The following is a 17,359-nucleotide window of genomic DNA, read 5'->3' on the forward strand; positions in this document are numbered from 1 at the left end:
GCTGTGTCAGAGCTGTGTCTGAGCTGTGTCAGAGCTGTGTCTGAGCTGTGTTTGAGCTGTGTTTGAGCTGTGTCAGAGCTGTGTCTGAGCTGTGTCTGAGCTGTGTCTGAGCCATGTCAGAGCTGTGTCAGAGCTGTGTCAGAGCTGTGTCTGAGCTGTGTCTGATCTGTGTCTGAGCTCTGTCTGAGCTGTGTCAGAGCTGTGTCAGAGCTGTGTCTGAGCTGTGTCCAGGCTGTGTTCGAGCTGTGTCTAGGCTGTGTTGTGGCTGGCTCTGGGAGCCATCCAGGGCCAGCACTGTGGCAGGGGCTGCAGGGCAGGGTGTGCAGGATGCCTGCTCAGAGCCGGGCCTGGAACCCCAGATGCAGACCTGGCAGCTGTTGTTCCCTGTTCCCTGGGGTGCTGAGAAGCCCCCAGACCCCTGCAGCTCTGGCCCCCGGCCCTGGCCCTGCGCTGGCCACGCCACTCTTTCAGGGGACGTTGGAAATTGTGACGCTGCCCATTCAAAGTTCCACTCAAAACACTGCAGCACCAATGTTGGATGCATTTCCAAGGCCCTGGATGAGGCTTTAGCCTTGGGTAAGACCTTGGGTGAGTTTCCTGGCCAAGCTGGCAAGTCAAGTGTCTTCTGGGCTTGTTTATATTAAAAGGAAAAAAAGGTTTAGAAAAAGTGAGTGCCATGCTTGGTTCAGCCAGTCCTTTAAAATGAAACTGTATGGCCACACAGCAATCTGATAGGGTGGGGGAGGAAAAAAGAGCAGCTAACACAGAACAGCATAAAAGGAGCAGAAATTCCAGAGAAAGGGCTCAGCAGGAGAAAAGGAGGCGCAGTTTAATGGGAAGGGCATTCAGTCACAGCTGCTTGGCTGTGCCAAATCCAGACAGGCTTTGTTTGGTGTATGTCTGACAGAGCAGTGCTGAGCAAAGCGTGTTCTCTGAGGTGCCTGCACTGCCCATGCCCTTCTCCCCTGGGAGCAGGAGGGTCCCAGGGCTCTGGTCACAACCATGTGGGTCCAGCCTTGCTCAAGGACTGAGGCATCCCTTAAACCTTCCTACCTGTTGTGGCACCGCAGTGCAGAGACCTCCAGCTCAAGAGAGCTGAATTTAAACACCCCTGAGTCTTAGTGGTGCAATTCTACGTGAAATGGTGTATTTCTCACACATACGCTGCAATTATGCAACTCAGCTCCCAAAGAGATGATTTTTTTTAAAATTTAATTTTGGGAGGACACATTAAAAATGAAACAAAAAGCACAGTGTTTACCATGTCCAAACCACAAAATTTCAGTGAAGAGGTTACTGGATATCAATCTGTGGAAAACTCAACTTTCCTCCAGTCTGAAGGACTAAGCTGGCTTTCAGAAAGGAATTTCTTCTTCTTGATTGAAGTAGGTGTCCCTAAATGCACAGCACAACTCTTTTGGGGTGTTTTGCATGACAAAGGACAAAAATACAGAACTAACAAATCTTCTGCCATCTCCATCCACCAACGTTCTGCTGTGAATCTCTGTCTTGGTGTAACCCCAGCAAATAACTAAACATCACACAGCCACACAATCACACAACCCTTCCAAGGGGGATGGGGGGAAAAAAAGGGAAAAAAATCTTTTGATTTAAGATAAAAACAGTTTAATAATTGAAACAAAGTAATATATAATAACATTAATGATAATTTTATTGAAAAAAATATAAACCCCAAGTGGAACAAGTGATGCCCAATACCCACTGATSTGTGCCCAGCCTGTCTCCCAGCAGTGATCAGCCCCTCCCAGGAAGCTCCCCCAGTTCACACACTGGGGATGATGATCTATGGCATGGAATGTCCCTCTGGCCAGTTTGGGTCAGCTGTCCTGGCTTGTCCCTCAAGCTTCATGTGCAGCTCCTCTCTGGCAGAGCATGGGACACTGAAAACTCCTTGACTTGGGCGAGCACCACGTGGCTAATGGTTTGATTGTTGCCATCAATATTCTTCTCACCCTGATCCCAAACCCAGCACCGTGCCAGCTACTGAGAGGAAAGTTAACCCTCTGTCAGCCAAAACCAGGGCAATGTCAGACACTCTAGAGCATGGAGAGTAGGAGGTGCCTCACTGGGAGCAGAGAGCCCTTGGTGCTTCCATAGTGGGAGAAGCTTAGGGCTCTGGGGGCATTTACCTAAGCCTGACCCAGAGCTGCAGCTCTTTGCACCTCCTGGAGTAGAGCAGGGAGACCGAGGCTGTTTCCTGTGCCCAGATGCCACCACGAGAGTGACAACTGAGGTGGCACTAAGAGGGTTCAGCCAGAAAAGGGTTCCGAGAAGAAATCCAGGCTAGACCCAGGCAATGCTCCCCTTCRCCCACATCCACCCTCTCCTCTCCTGCAGGCTGGGTTTAGCAGGAGCCTGTGAGGTGGGACTTTGATGGGCCGAGATCAGAGAATGGCAGATGTGTGGGAATTATCTCTCCAGTGGATTTCAGACACAGCTCAGCTTTGTGCTTTCCTTCCTGGGCCGCCCCTAGATCTGCTACCAGTGCTGTGCTGCAGGAAATGTGCTTGGTGCACGTGTCAGGCAAGGAGAGGCTCTGGATGTGTGATGTGAAGATAAGTGTTATCATGARTACCCAGCTATGTTTGGGTTCTCTAACTCAGCTGAAAGAAGCCACAGGTGCTGGTCCATCCTGGAGGAGCTGCTGTTCCTTCCATGGTCTCATACAGAGCAGCTCTGCAGTGCCCCAGCACTGGCACCACCAGGCACCCAGCTCCTCCCTGCACCGAGTCTCTGTGCTCCCTGCTGTCCCTGCAGTCCCAGCAAGGGGTGGGTGGATGAAGGAGGTTCCTGTGCTGGCCTCTGTCTACCTCCATGACCTACCAGTCCTCCCCTTGGTGGCCAGAGGATCCATGTGAGGAGAAGCTGGCAGGACCAGGACCCTCCCAGCTGCCAGCACCAAGGCCTGTGATGATGGTGTTCACCTTCCCAGTCCCCCCTGTCCCCATGTCCCTCCTTGTCAGGGGCACAGCCTGAGCCAGGAGCCCATCCCCACCCAAAACCATGGGTGCAGCCTCTCCCCAGGACATGAGGCCAGGCAGAAAGCAAAGATCAGGGCTCCACTGTCAGCATCAGCAAAGGTCACCTGCCTGTCCGTGAAGTCCAGGCACACCTGGATGGCCCTGGGGAGGCAGGGAAGGTGCAGGGGTGTCCAGTCAGGGTCAGTGAAAGCGTGGTACTGTCCAAACCACTGCCCCATGGCCCAGATGCCCTCCTGGGGTGTAAAGCTGAGGATGCCCTTTCTCCTGACAGATTCCTGGGCCACTCCCACAGCCCACCAGTCCCCTGCCTCAGCCACCTCCACCTGCCAGCAGTGTGTCCCCTCAGCAAAGCCCTGGCTGCCCAGCACACACGGCTCCGGGTCGAACCTCTCGGGGGTGTTGGGCAGCAAGGTCCACTCGTCCCCCCGTCCCACCCCTCGCTGGTCACTGGCCAGGATGAGGAAGGGGTTGGCGGTATCTGGGTCCAGGGTCATGGTGCCTGGGGACAGAGGAGGAGAAGCTGCTCAGAACAGGCAAACTGGGCTGCATCCACCCCAGCAAGACCAGGGACGGGGTGAGCTCCYTTCCCCTGCCATGGGAGAGCCCCCCTAGCTGGACTGTCCCACAATCGATGCTGCCCCAKTCCTGTCCCTGCCCCAGGGTCTTGCACAAGGGGACCTCAAAGGGACCTCAGTTTCCTGCAGGAGAATGCACCTGAGAGGGTGGGTGCCTGCCTGCAGTGCAGAGCCCTGCACCTGAGCTCAGGTGTTTCTGCTGCTGCAAGAGCAGAACAAGCAGGTCAGGGCACAAACCAGGGCAGACCACAATAGATGCTACCCCAAGACCCATAACCCATGGCCCCAAATTCCCGTTTCTTTCTGTGAGCCATGTAGGGGTGTCAGCTCAGGAGTGTTGCTGGTGCTGGGTCTCCAGATAAGCACCAGGAACTCACTGGGAGTGCTGCAGCCACCCAGTCCCACCCATGAAAGGCCAGGCTGGGACAAGCCCCCGTGCTTTGACCTTTGGTAGCACTCCCACAGCAGAAGCAGGATGCATTTTCTCCTCAACAGAGGACAGTTCCCCCTCCTCTTCCCTTCTGAAAACTCACCTCTTCCACTCATCCCCTCCACCTCATCCACCAGGGTCTCAGTCTCTTCTCTCTCCATTCTGGATGCCAGTATATCCACAGTCAATCAACAGATGGGGAGACAGCATTAACTGCTGAAAGTAGGAATTGCAAGATTTAAAGACTGCCTGAAGATGGTAAAGCAGACAAGGAATGATAGAAAGGTCCCAGCATTCAGACACCTTTTAGACATCCAGTGCTCACCTGCAGGCTGGCTTCAGGAAAGCAGGTTTGGGATGGGTTGGAAGGTCTTCGATCTGCTCCCCACTCCCCTGATCTCCTCATCAGCTTGTGGCTGGACTGGGCTTGCCCACAACTTCCAGCTTTGAGTGAGCAGGGCACAGTCCAGACGGGTTGGATGGCCTGGAGAGCAGAGCTGAGAGTCTGTCTGGGGACCATCCCACGGAGCTTCCCCCTCCCCTCCCCTGGTGAAGGCCCATGTGGGACCTCATCCAACACCTGAATTTGGCAATTCCTCCTGTTCCTGCAGTACCCAGTCCTGTTTATACCACGGGCTCTTCCCTCCCTTGGGCCAGCTGCAGGTGGCTGATAAGACTCTCCTGTGCTGGTAGAGTCTGCATCTCCCTGTGCCACACACTCAGAGCCCCACAGGCACCTCCAGCCCTTGGGGACACCAGGGACAGCAGCCAGAGAGCACTGSCCATGCTCYGMRTGTCCAGGCTGCATCCTGTGACCAGAGGGAGCTCTGGCTGATGTCCTGGGTGTTTGCCTGCAGGAGTTTTGTCCTCTGCCCGTGGGTTCCTGGTGGAGATGTTTGCAGGGCATGTGCCAGCTCGATTACTCAACTGGTAAATGGAGGGCAGCACATGCTGGGCTTTGCATCCCACCTCTCTGCTCCCCAGGCAGCTGCTCATGTGCCCGGGGCCATGGCCYCATCCTCACCCACAGGGAACGTGGGAGGTTCCACTCTGCTTTGTCACATCACTCTGAAGGCACCAGATGAACACAAATAAAGCAGGATGCAAGGGCAGCTGCTGCCAGGAGTCTTTGCAGACACCAGCATGGGCCCTCTGCCTGCCTGATAGCCCTGCCTGGAGCTTGGCTGGGCAGCTCCACTTCACCCATGACCAGCCCCTTTTGCAGCCTTTTGGCAGGTCTGACACCTTCCACTCCACATGGCTTGAGCTCTCACATCCTTCCCCCTGCACACCCAGGTGTCTGGGACCCCCAGCTTTGATCCCCAGTTTTGATCCCCAGCTTTGATCCCCAGTTTTGATCCCCAGCTTTGATCCCCAGCTCTGCACAGGAATGGTCACAAAAGCCAGGCTGGATCTTCCTGGAGTGAAGCCCATGGATTTGTGATCCCATCGGTAAGTTATGAGGTTAGATTATTGTGCTTCTTCCTGCTGTCATTTGTTGCCCAGGTCTGTGTTTCTGTAGCCTTCATTTGTTCCTTCCCTCGTTTTCTTGTCACTTGTTTTGGTCCCTGATCAGTCCCTTTGCCCCAGGTGCCCCCATGTGAGGTTGGTTTGGGGGTGCTGGACCCAGCTGTGCTGAGCTCTGCGGGCACTGCCTTCCCCTCTCTCGGGGCAGCAGCTTTCCCCAAAGGAACCATCCTCAACAGCCTTGCCTCTTGGCTGGGAACTGCTTTTAAGCTATCTTTAAATAAGTGCTGGGCTTTGCTGCCAGCCTGGCACTGCCTCTGGATGTGAATCCCGGCTCCATTGCCTCCCTCCTKCCAGGGTCACACAAACTGCAGCCCCTCCAGCCCTGSAGAGCCCCTGMAGCAGGGGATGGCTCTGAATGCTGCCAGAAGGGCATGTCCAGGGAAAAAGCAATGCCAAACCCCCCCAAATATTCATCGACTTTCACTTTTGAGTGGAAGCAGTGCTGGGACATGGTGACATTTTTGTTTCGTTTTCTGACAGGGAAAGACTTCTCTGGGACCCTCCGAGGTGGCAGCTGAGCAGCTCCTGCTCCAGCTCAGAGCACAGGAAAGAGCTCAGGGTCTCCATGTGTGTGGCATCTTTTGGGAATCTGCAGATGGAAATCACCCTCTGGCATCTTTTGGGAATCTGCAGATGGAAATCACCCTCTGGCATCTTTTGGGAATCTGCAGATGGGAATCACCCTCTGGCACATGCCAGAACTGCCCGTGGTTTCCATCTCTTGTTGGCAAAGTGGGTCAGTGGGCAAAAAGGGGGGTGGGAGAGCAGAGCAGGGCCAGTCCCATCCTGGCTGGGCCTTGGTCTTTCTATTGAGTCTGAAGTGAATGAATATCTCATCATAAAGTTTTATCAAAGGCCCATTGCAGGTGTTTTTTGACTGTTTCCCAATTCTGTTCCATTTCATKTCACAAAAGAGGAGTACCACATAGAAAGTTATGAATATGTTCCCAATCACAATGTAAGGATAGTTGAGTTCTTTGGCCTCAACTCTCACCAATCCACAGGAGAGCACTTTCCAAGGCATCAGATCTGGTCATTATTTCCTCATCAGTTGTTCTTGTGTTTGTAACTCTTTTGTAATATTAGTTAGGGCTTGTCCCATGGTGTGGGCACTTTGAATGGAGTTAGTTAAAGAAGCTGCAGTAGCCACAAAAGCTGTGGTTAATATTATTATGGCAGAAATAACGACAAAAATTAACCAACCCAGAAATTTACAAACTCATTTGTTACTCTTTTGAMTTTTCTCTTGGAACAGTCGAGCTAACTGTGAAAGACCATCTTGTCCTTCCCAAGTCCAAGTCAGATTTACAGGTACCCAGATTTCTGGTCTTCCCTTAAATGGAGGAAGAACAGAATATTTACCCATGTCTTCACTGGTTATACATTGTTTGAAAACAGAAGCATTAGCAGACAGAAAATACAAACCATTTCTATAATCTATCAAAAAGTTATTAGCTAAAGCAAAGGGTGTAAAGTACAAGTCATTAGTGATCATCTCTTKAACAACATTAAATTGGCAATTGTAACATTCTTATTCAAATTTACTTGATMTACCATGTTACCAAAAGCAGATATCAACATTCACAAATGTTTATGAGTACATGAYTGATTACTRCCTAAATATTGAATCAATGATCCAGCCATTCCACCATCATGCCAAACAATGCTGTGGTTTCACCTTTTGAACGGGAGAATGGTTGTATTTGTCCCCATTTCTCTAAGGATGTGTATCTCTAAGGATACCCTGTGTTGCAGGTTAGGTTTTTTCTTTTTGTTTTTTTTTTCTTAGGGAATTTTTCCCCATTATGGTGCTAATGAACAATAATGACCACGAACTTAGGAGAGACAAAAGAAGTTGCCAAGCTCAGGGGAGGAGAGCACCTGGCTGCACTTCACTTATCTGAGGGTTTTCTCTGGGAAGAGCAGAGAGTCCACGAGAACTGGGCAGGGAAAAGCGGCGCTGGGGTAGCTCGTTGCTCTCTTGCTCTCTCAGGTTTGAGGAGGACGGTGGAGCTGCTGCCTTGGGGGGACAATTCACTGTGGCTGATGGAGCCCAGCACCCTGCTCCTCTCCTGCCTAGGTGAGCCTTTGCTTGTAAGAGTGGCCCAAACTACATTGGGACATTATCAGCACCTGACCTCACCAAAGGGACCCTTCACCATCTGCTCAGGTGCCTCAGGGAAACCCGGGGACCTCCTCCCCACCAAAAACACCTCTCTCAATTGTGTTTGGGAGCTGTAGACACCCAGCCCCAGCTGTTTCTCTGCTGCTCTGGGGCCAGAAGCCCYGCGGTTCCAGCTACAGCTCTCCATTTCCGATACATCTCATCGACCAGTCCGGAGCTTTGCTGGTCCCTGCCTTAACGGCGTGCTGCTCCGCGGTTCCTGCCACAGTTCCACTTGCTGGAGGAGGCACCAGAATGGGCTCCCCTGTGAGTTCATAAAGGGAACCCTTTTCTCCATCAATTTCCACCAGCTGCATCCGCCATTACCGCGTGAGGGAGAGAGAACCAGCGGGACCGCTGCGCCACAGCGCCCCCTGCCGGCAGGGAGGAATCACCGCGCAGCGCCCCCTGCCGGCGGGGAGGAATCACCGCACAGCGCCCCCTGCCGGCGGGGAGGAATCACCGCACAGCGCCCCCTGGCGGCGGGGAGGAATCACCGCACAGCGCCCCCTGCCGGCGGGGAGGAATCACCGCACAGCGCCCCCTGGCGGCGGGGAGGAATCACCGCACAGCGCCCCCTGCCGGCGGGGAGGAATCACCGCACAGCGCCCCCTGCCGGCGGGGAGGAATCACCGCACAGCGCCCCCTGGCAGCGGGGAGGAATCACCGCACAGCGCCCCCTGGCGGCGGGGAGGAATCACCGCACAGCGCCCCCTGCCGGCAGGGAGGAATCACCGCGCAGCGCCCCCTGGCACCGGGGAGGAATCACCGCACAGCGCTCCTGGCACCGGGGAGGAATCACCGCACAGCGCCCCTGGTGGCGGGGAGGAATCACCGCACAGCACCCCCTGGCGGCGGGGAGGAATCACCGCACAGCGCCCCCTGCCGAAAGGGAGGAATCACCGCACAGCGCCCCCTGGTGACGGGGAGGAATCACCGCACAGCGCCCCCTGCCGGCGGGGAGGAATCACCGCACAGCGCCCACTGGTGGCGGGGAGGAATCACAGCACAGCGCCCCTGGTGGCTGTGAGCGGAACTGCACCACAGGGAGGGCTTTGACAGCCCAGAGCAGGCTGGCGATGGGGTTGTGTTGGGTTGGTTGTTGCTGTCACTGCTGTTGTTTGTTTACTGTTTTACACATTCTACTAAAGAACTGTTATTCCTTTTCCCATTTCAGGCTTTGCCTGGAAGTCCCTTAATTTTAAAGTTATAATAATTCGGAGGGAAGGGGGGTCATATTCTCTGCCCCCAGGGAGGACACGCGTTCCTTGGCAGATGCCTGTCTTTCAAACCAAGATACTGATACTACTAGCTATTATTCCATACTGTAAGAATTGTTTTTGTGGTTATATGTGATGGTTACATGTATATATATATGATGTCCATTCTAAACATCATAAAYTGGAAATGGAAGTAAAACAACATTTGGGAAAATGAGGTGGAGTGGGCATCCACAGATTCATTGGAGGTCAACAGAATGGCTGGCAATGTAATAGCAGTTAAATTTTTTGCACTTCCTGAGTATTCATAGATTAAATATCATTGCGTAGAAAAATTAGTACAMGATAAAGGTAAAAAAGTATTTGTTTGATTCCACATTGAGCATATAGGTGGTTAATCAGTAACATRACTAGCATTGCTAATATACACATTTACAACTTTCTGATCCAGGGGAGAAAGCCAAGTTCCTCCTACTCATTCTGTTCCATTGTTGCTGAGGGGGGGCTCAGGATCCCAGCACGTGAGAGGTCAAAACTGTGGTGGTTCAAGAATGTGTGCCCAGTGGATTCTTCCTTCCACCACCTTGTGGTAGTAGAGCAGTAGAAAGATGACAAAATTCATCCTTGACAGGGTTTGATGTACTATGCCAGAAGCCAATGTGGCCCTGTAGCTASAGAAACACATCCATAACCTCTCCCCAAGCTAACTGGAACTGGACCTTTCCACTTACTGCTGTGTCCATCTTTATAAGTAACTTCTGGGTAAACTCCTTCTCCATCAGTGGTCTGACCTAGGCATCTCTGATGTGYCATTAGATCATCTCTATTGGAATGGTTAAAAAAATTTAAAACATAGGTTGCTTTGTCAAATTGCTCTTGAGGGTGCATGCTTGCTGTGCTCTCCCTTTTTTGTTTCTGTTGCATGGTTTTCAATGTATAATGTGYCCTTTCCTCTATGGCTTGCCCTGTTGGAGAATGGGCAATACCTGTGATGTGTTTGATACCCCAAGTGTGGAAAAAAATCTTGTGTTTTTCGAGATTTATATGCGGGTCAGTTATCTGTTTTTATCAGTTGAGGGGTCCCTGTTGTGGTAAAAGCATGTAGCCAGTGTCRGGTGGCATCTCTTGATTTCTCGACTTTGTGAGCTGTTGCTTCTATGAAACCTGAAAATGTATAAATGGAAATATGCACATAYTTAAAAATCCCGAAACTTGATATGTGTGTAACATCTGTTTGCCAAATGTCATCAGGTTTTAACACTTGTGGTTTGTACATAATGCTTGTGGCATGGAAAAGCTCTGCAGATATTGTGAGCAAGTATTCACTTTATCCCAAGCTTGTGGTGAAGTCAAGCCAAATTGTTTAGCTAGTGCACGAGCATTTTAATGATAAAAATCATGAGGAAGTTTTTCCTGCCCTAATTTTTTGTGGTATAGTAACTGTCCTTGTGGTAGAGCATCTGCCCTTGCATTACCTACTGCTGTAGGTCCAGGCAGAGCGGTGTGTGATCTGAGGTGTAGGATGTAGTACTCATGAGACCTGTGGAGTAAAAAATAGTACAAAGAGGYTAATAACACAAAATATCTTTCCTGGAGTCTTCCTTCAGGAATGAATGCTCAATTCCTATAACATAAAGAGAATTATAATGTTAATAGGTTCCTGTGAAAAAAGCCGAAATGCTTTTATCACAGCCTCGAGTTTGACTAACCGAGTAGATCTTGGTTGGAAGGTTATTGAGTGTTCCCACTGTCCCATATTGTTTATCCACAGGGTCACAGCTTTGTGTGTTTTCCCTGATCCATCAGTGAAAACAGTTTTTGCATAAGGGGTAGGCATTTTTTACTGTAATTGTTGTGGTTGGAAGGGGAGTACTTTGAAGTATTGCAACAGGGCATGTTGAGGCATTGAATTAATAAATTGTCTGTTATAATCTGTGAGGGCAATTTGGAATGAYGGTGAATCCCTGAAAAGATTTTCTAATTCTGCCTCAGTAACAGGGAGAGGTATCGCTGCCAGATCACATCTTGTCATCTGACATCAAAGTCATCCCACGGACAGCAGTCAAATAATTATTTTGAGTTGAGTGGTTATAGTTTTTTGCAAAGGTGTGTGGCAGAAAAATTCATCCTAATAGCCAGAGRCGATGTTCCTGTACATCACATTGACGAATAAGAGCATCAGGTTGAAAAGACTGCAAAATCAGGAACAACTGTAAAGGCAAATCTGGGTTTCCATGAGTGGCAAAGGATTTCTTGATTTTGCCATTTACTCACTCCAGAGCCTTTTGGGCAATTTTTGTCAATTGCCATGGGGAGGAGAGATCTGGGTCCCCTTTTAACAATTTAGATAAAGGAGATAATTCCTCTGTTGTGATTYCCAGCAGAGGATGAATCCAATGAATGGTGCCCAGTGACTTTTGTAAATTATTCAATGACTATATGTCAGTTTTTAAAGTTACTGGTGGTGGGATGACTGTTGTTTTGAGTAGTTTAAAGCCCAAATATTTCCAAGGAGGTTCTGTTTGATTTTTCTTTCTATGGCCATGCATAGACCTCTGCTGGTGAGTGTTATTTTTAAAGCAGCAAGGCAATCTCACAACTGTGAAGAACTATAGGAGGCAATTAAAATGTTGTCCATGTAGTGATACAGCAAAACAGATGGGTATTTTTGGCTATACTGCATGTATTGCTGAGTGAACRACAAATTGGCAGATAGTGGGACTGKTTTTCATGCCCTGGRGTTGTGGGCTGGGCTTTCATGATTGACAGATGGTAAAGGCAAATTTAGGTGTATCCTCAGGATGTAAACGGATTGGGAAAAAAAGAGTCTTTTAAATCAATTATTGCCAATTCTCAGTGTTCTGGTCATTGTGGGATTAGGTGTTCCTGGTTGTAATGAACCCATAGGYACCATGACTGCATTAATTGCCCTGAGATGCTGTAAAACTCTCCACTTTCCTGATTTCTTAGGGATAACAAAAATAGATGTATTCCATGGGCTGGTGAAAGGAACTATGTGACCCAATTGCAATTGTTCTTGTACAAGGATTTGGGCTTCATGAATCCACTCAACTTGGAGTGACCACTGATCAACCCAAACAAGCTGAACTGTAAACCAAGTCAGTTTGAGGAGTGGCATTTTTACCAGGTTTCAATGTTTTTTGTATCAGGTACCTTTCGTAGTGCATGCAGGGTGATAAAAGTAGCTTGTAACCAAGCTTGAGGCAGCAGCTGTAGTTGTGATGGGCAGGAGCACACATTGCCTGTACCTGTGAGCTGGGGGGTAAGTATATTGATTAGTGGTTGCTGATTGGCATCATTCAATACCTGAGTTTCAGCCAAATTGACAAATTCTGTCTACCAAACAGAGTATTGTTCTCCTGTCAAAACTGTAACATAGTATGTGATTCTGCTATTGCATCCAATAAATTCATAGTAAGGGAGGTGTGTAAATCATTCTCCTTAACCAATTTCCTCAGTTCCTTCACCATTTCATATGACAATTGTTCATGGATTTTGATTACTATATATTAGAGGCATTGCTTGTAAAAGTTCAATGTAACCTTCCTCCGAAGCCTGTCTTCAGCATTTCTGTGTAAACCTCTCTGGCTATAGATGGCATCATTTCCTCATCATAGTCACTGAGGAATGAGACAGAGCACAGGGTAACACYCATGAAATAGTTGTTGCAGCTTTTCTGTGCTCAGTCTGTAACATTTCTTCCATGCTAGGAGCAGTTGCTGCCGTAGCACATACTGGGATCAGAGTAGGATATAAATCTGGTTCTTGTTCAGGATAGACCAGACCAGGATAAAAGRATCCTCTCTCCAGATCATCCTCCTCAAGTGAAGTTTCACTGACAAATACAACAATGTCAGAAGAGGATAATGGTGCATGTGAAAGGATATGATCCATTTCCTGAAATGGTTGCAAGCCAGAATCCATCACATGCCAGGTGACAATGTCAGCAGGGTTAACATCATGCTGAGTGACCTGACAAGTTTGTAGGCATTCACCAACTTTTTGCCAATKATTAAGTTCATAAGAACTGCCTGAAGGGTTCCTGGAGCAATCCTGACATATCCAGATGAGTAAAGGTATGAATTTCTGAGGTAGTTGTAACAATTTGARAACAGAGGCACAGACTCTCTTCTTGCTGGTTCAAAGAAAATAGTTAGTTTTCAAAAACTGAACTTTTAAAGATTCTAAATTTAGGTGGGCTTTCATTCCAACCCCATTTCTGATCACACAGTGTCCACATGCCCCGCTAACCCATCACAGCCCCATGCACAGGGCAATTGCATTCCAGCCATATGAGCTGCAGCTTGGACCCTCTCCAGACTGCAAAATTTAACAGAGAGAAAAAAAACTTATTCTGTAAGGCTTTCCTTCATCTCCCACAGGTGTATCTTCTATCCCTGCTCCCTGGTAATGTGCAACGGAGTCTTTATGCAGTGTTTGAGATTCAGTAGCTTTGCCCCATGACATAGGGAAATGACTTCCCAACTGTTGCTATGGCTGAAGTTTTCTGTAGCTGGCAATGATAGGAGCTCCTTGGTGAATCTTCACTCACAACCAGTTGGTTCAGCTGGGTACACCCCGGACTGGAACACCTCAGGGAGATCCAGGCCATGATGAGCACCATTTATGGAATATGAAGATGAGAGACACCTAAATGCAGGCAAATCTGAGTTTATTGCAAAAGCCTAACAGCATATATACCCTTAGCCCAGAAGCTAATTTTAACCACAAGCTAAAAGAATAATTACAGTTCTACTATAAATTTGTTGTCTTCACATCTCCATTGTTCTTTCCAGGGTCCCAGGCCAGGAGAGCAGGAGATGGTTTCTGTTTCAGATCCTGTGTGGTTTAACATTCCTTCACATTCTGTTCACTATGATCATTCATCCAGTTTGGTCATGTACATGATCTTGCTGTGGCTGCTGCAGCTGCCTCTGTAACCCTTTCTTTAACTCAAGAGGGTTTTTTAGGGGTCCTCAGGCGTTCATACTCACAGAACGATTGAGGTTAAAAGAAGCCTGTGGAGATTTCTGTAACAAGCAGCTGCTCAGAACAGGGTAACCTCAGGACTCCCCTTTAGTGTCTTTGGATATTTTTCAGCTGAGTKGTGTGGGGTCTCCAGGGACAGAGATGTCGTCACCTCTCTGTACCTCTGTCCAATGCTGCATCTCCCTCAAGGGTCAGAACTGACCCTTTCTCTTTGGTCAGAATTTCTTCCATTGCAGCTCCTGTTTGTCACCTCTCCTCTTTTCTCTCTCCCTGTTGAACACAGCTTCCACTGAAAATCCATCATTGCCACAGGGATTGCTTTTGAAATGTACACAATGAAGTTGCTTTGGTGGGATTTGTCTGTACATGTGTCAGCACTGAGGCTGTCTCTGAGCAGTATCTYCTGCTCCTTTTAGCCTGTGGGATTTGCTTGTACTTTGGAGATGTTTCCTGTATCCTGCTGGAGCCAATGAAGTCATGGCAGCAGGACAGGTCCTCGGTGGTTCTTGTCCCCATTCCTGCCAGCAGCACAACCCTGGGGATGAGCTCACTGTGACCTGACCATATCCAGCACTGCCAGATGGGCAAGTCCAGATTATTTTGGTGTAGGAGAAGCTGCCCCTGCAAGGGGWGGAGAGCAGTGCATGCTTCCTCAGACACACTTTCACASCAGGTCAGCTGATRTCCAGCAGGGWTGGACCTTTCCAAGGGAAGGYTTCCGACAGAACTGGTAAGGARGGAGACTCAGTRCAGGTGGTGGATTGCAATGAATGCCCAGACCTTTCTCCTGGAGAAAAGGTAAATACCTGCATAAGGTAYACCTGCACAGGTTACCAGGACCATCTTCTATGTCAGGAACAGGAAATGGTTGTTCTGATCTGCTTAAGGGGAGGAGAAACAAGTTCACCTTGATCCACCACTGCAGAAAGGAACTAGGTTCTAAACATACCCATTAAAACACAAATGAGGTTAAATGTTGGGATCTAAAGCTATAATACAACTTCATTTTTTTWACAGAAGAGAGGAAAGAAGGAGAGAAAATAGCAAAGTAAGAAAAATGCCCAGAATAGGTATGAGAAGCACAGGAAAGGAGTGTCCACCCCCACGGGTCTGGCTTCTAGAGTGCGATGGGATCGATCTGTGTTGAGTGCTGTGGGTCTCTCTCCAGTCCCTTCAAACAAGCCAGGGAGGGAGCAGGGTCCCGGCAGCACCAGTGTCAGGGGATGGGGGTGTCAGGGGATGGGGGTGTCAGGGGATGGGGGTGTCAGGGGATGGTGGTGTTTGGGGATGGTGGTGTTTGGGGATGGTGGTGTCAGGGGATGGGGGTGTCTGGGGATGGCGGTGTTTGGGGATGGTGGTGTCAGGGGATGGTGGTGACTGGGGATGGTGGTGTCTGGGGATGGTGGTGACTGGGGATTCTGGTGTCTGGGGTTGGTGGTGTCTGGGGATGGTGGTGTCTGGGGATGGTGGTGTCAGGGGATGGGGGTGTCTGGGGAGCACGAGCAGCCTCCCAGGAGCAGCCAGGACAGTGAAGGACAGCACAGCACAGCAAACATTCTGGCACTGTGCAGATTTTAGCCAATCGTGACCAGTTGGGCACTTGTTTATGGAGGGTTTGAAGAGTGGTGTTCATCGCGTCCACTTCATAGAGTTCATTGGCTGGCTCGCCTGATGGATGGAAAACTTCACTGCTTGCTCATTTGGTGTGTCAAAAGTTTGCTGTTTGCTCACCTCGTGTATCAAAAGTCTGCTGCCATCTCCCTTAATGTATCARCTGTTTACTGCTCCCCCTCTGCTGTACCCAAAGCCTGGTATTRGCTTGCTGACTGTTTCAACTACAAGCTCCAGTAATAACTTTAAACAGGGTGCTTCATTTTTGAAAATAAAGCCGTTTCTAAAGTTTTTGTTAGCGGTAACTTAAAAGTTTAATTTTGAAATGTGAATCTTCCAAGAGGCAATGGCAAAACATTCTTTACTTTTTCCTCATTCACTACAACTATTAAAAGGCTGTGCAGCATTAGAGGAGCTGAGATGGATATGGCCAGAGGGGTTCAAAACRATGTTCCTGTGGCAGGCACTGCTGGGAATGAGACATCTCAGAGCTGGTGACTCACAAAAGCAGAACTTTGCTTTCATCTCCATCCTTCAGCATCACACCAGACCCAGAACTGGCCCTTCAACAGCTGCACTTATGAGCAAGATCTGCAGGGAGAAGCTGTACCAGCAGCAAACAGGGGACACCATGAAAGAAATGGAGAGTGCTCACARTGGGTGACTGTTCAGGGACCCAGAGGGAGCTGAATGAAATACCAAACCTTGGGGCAGCTGAGTCTGAGACACTGCTGAGAGGGTGCCACAGCCTCTCCAGAGCAGAGACTGCTCCCCACTGCTGCTCCTCCAKGGGCACAAAGGACACACGAGCCAGCACCTGGGCAGAATTGAGGAAGATTACAAAGCCCTGGGGGTGCAAGTGAAAAATACTGGTGCCCAAGATATCTCTCCCTCCATTTTACCTGTCAGAGGGAGTGGGAGAGCCAGGAACAAATGCAAATCAACTTCTGGATTCGTGGYTGGTGCTGTCATGAGGGTTTGGGCTTTTATAACAATTGGACATTCTTTGATGACTACAACCTGCCAGGGAGGGATGGGATCCACATGTCTAAAAGAGGCCAGGGAAGCTTTGGTAGCAGGCTGGACCCCACAGACAGCTGGACTTTATACTGAGAGACTTGGGTGCAGAGTCCAAAGGGGCTTTGCTTCCACCTTCACATCCAGGAATAAGCCACCCAGAGCAGTGGCAAATGTTCCTTTGTGGCCTCCCAAGAGGAGTGCAGAAGGYCATGTACCTCAGGGCTGTGTATGGCTGTGGTGCATCCTCTTGGAGCCTCCTGCCTGCYCCACTCCCCATGCAGACCAACACACACAGCTTGGGGAGCAAACAGGAGGATCAGAGGTGTCTGCACGGTGCCATGGTGTCACTGCACTCACAGAGATGGGGTGGGACAGCTTGCACGGGTGCAATGTGGGTGGGGATGGCACCACAGCTCAGCAGGACAAGGTGCTGGAGCTGCCCTGTACATGACAGAGCAAATGGGCTGGAGCAAACTGTGCCCGGGGTGGATGAAGAACGAGACAAGAGTTTATGGGTAAGCACTTAGGGACTGGCTACCATGGCCAGCAGGATTCAGGCACTGGCCACCCCCTGTGCTGGGTATTGCTAAGGCCTTTCCTCAAATCCTGGGGTCAGTTTTGAGCCACTCACAATGAGAAAAACATTGAGGGGCTGGAGCATGTCCAGAGAAGGGAACTGAACTGGGGAAGGCTCTGGAACACAGGTCTGATGAGAAACAGCTGAGGAAGCTGTGAGGGCTCATCCTGGGGAAAGGATCTTGCAGGGGACCTTCTGCCTTCCACGAAGGGTGGTTTGC

General features: G+C 49.7%; 1 protein-coding gene across 1 annotated transcript; it reads right to left on the bottom strand.

Moving 5' to 3' along the window:
• Nucleotides 1-1,809: 1,809 nt before the first annotated feature.
• LOC130579802 (thaicobrin-like) lies at nucleotides 1,810-3,497 on the bottom strand. The gene has a single exon (XM_057376868.1). It carries the CDS (start codon nucleotides 3,494-3,496, stop codon nucleotides 2,981-2,983), a length of 516 nt encoding a protein of 171 aa, XP_057232851.1. The 5' UTR covers nucleotide 3,497; the 3' UTR covers nucleotides 1,810-2,980.
• Nucleotides 3,498-17,359: the final 13,862 nt, after the last annotated feature.

This window comes from Malurus melanocephalus, unplaced genomic scaffold (genome assembly GCF_030028575.1).
Source record: "Malurus melanocephalus ecotype Western Australia unplaced genomic scaffold, MMel_1.1 scaffold_293, whole genome shotgun sequence".
Taxonomy (NCBI): domain Eukaryota; kingdom Metazoa; phylum Chordata; class Aves; order Passeriformes; family Maluridae; genus Malurus; species Malurus melanocephalus.

Coding starts and splice junctions, on each gene's coding strand:
- LOC130579802 (XM_057376868.1), bottom strand. CDS start 3,496: ATGACCCTGGACCCAGATACCGCCAACCCCTTCCTCATCCTGGCCAGT.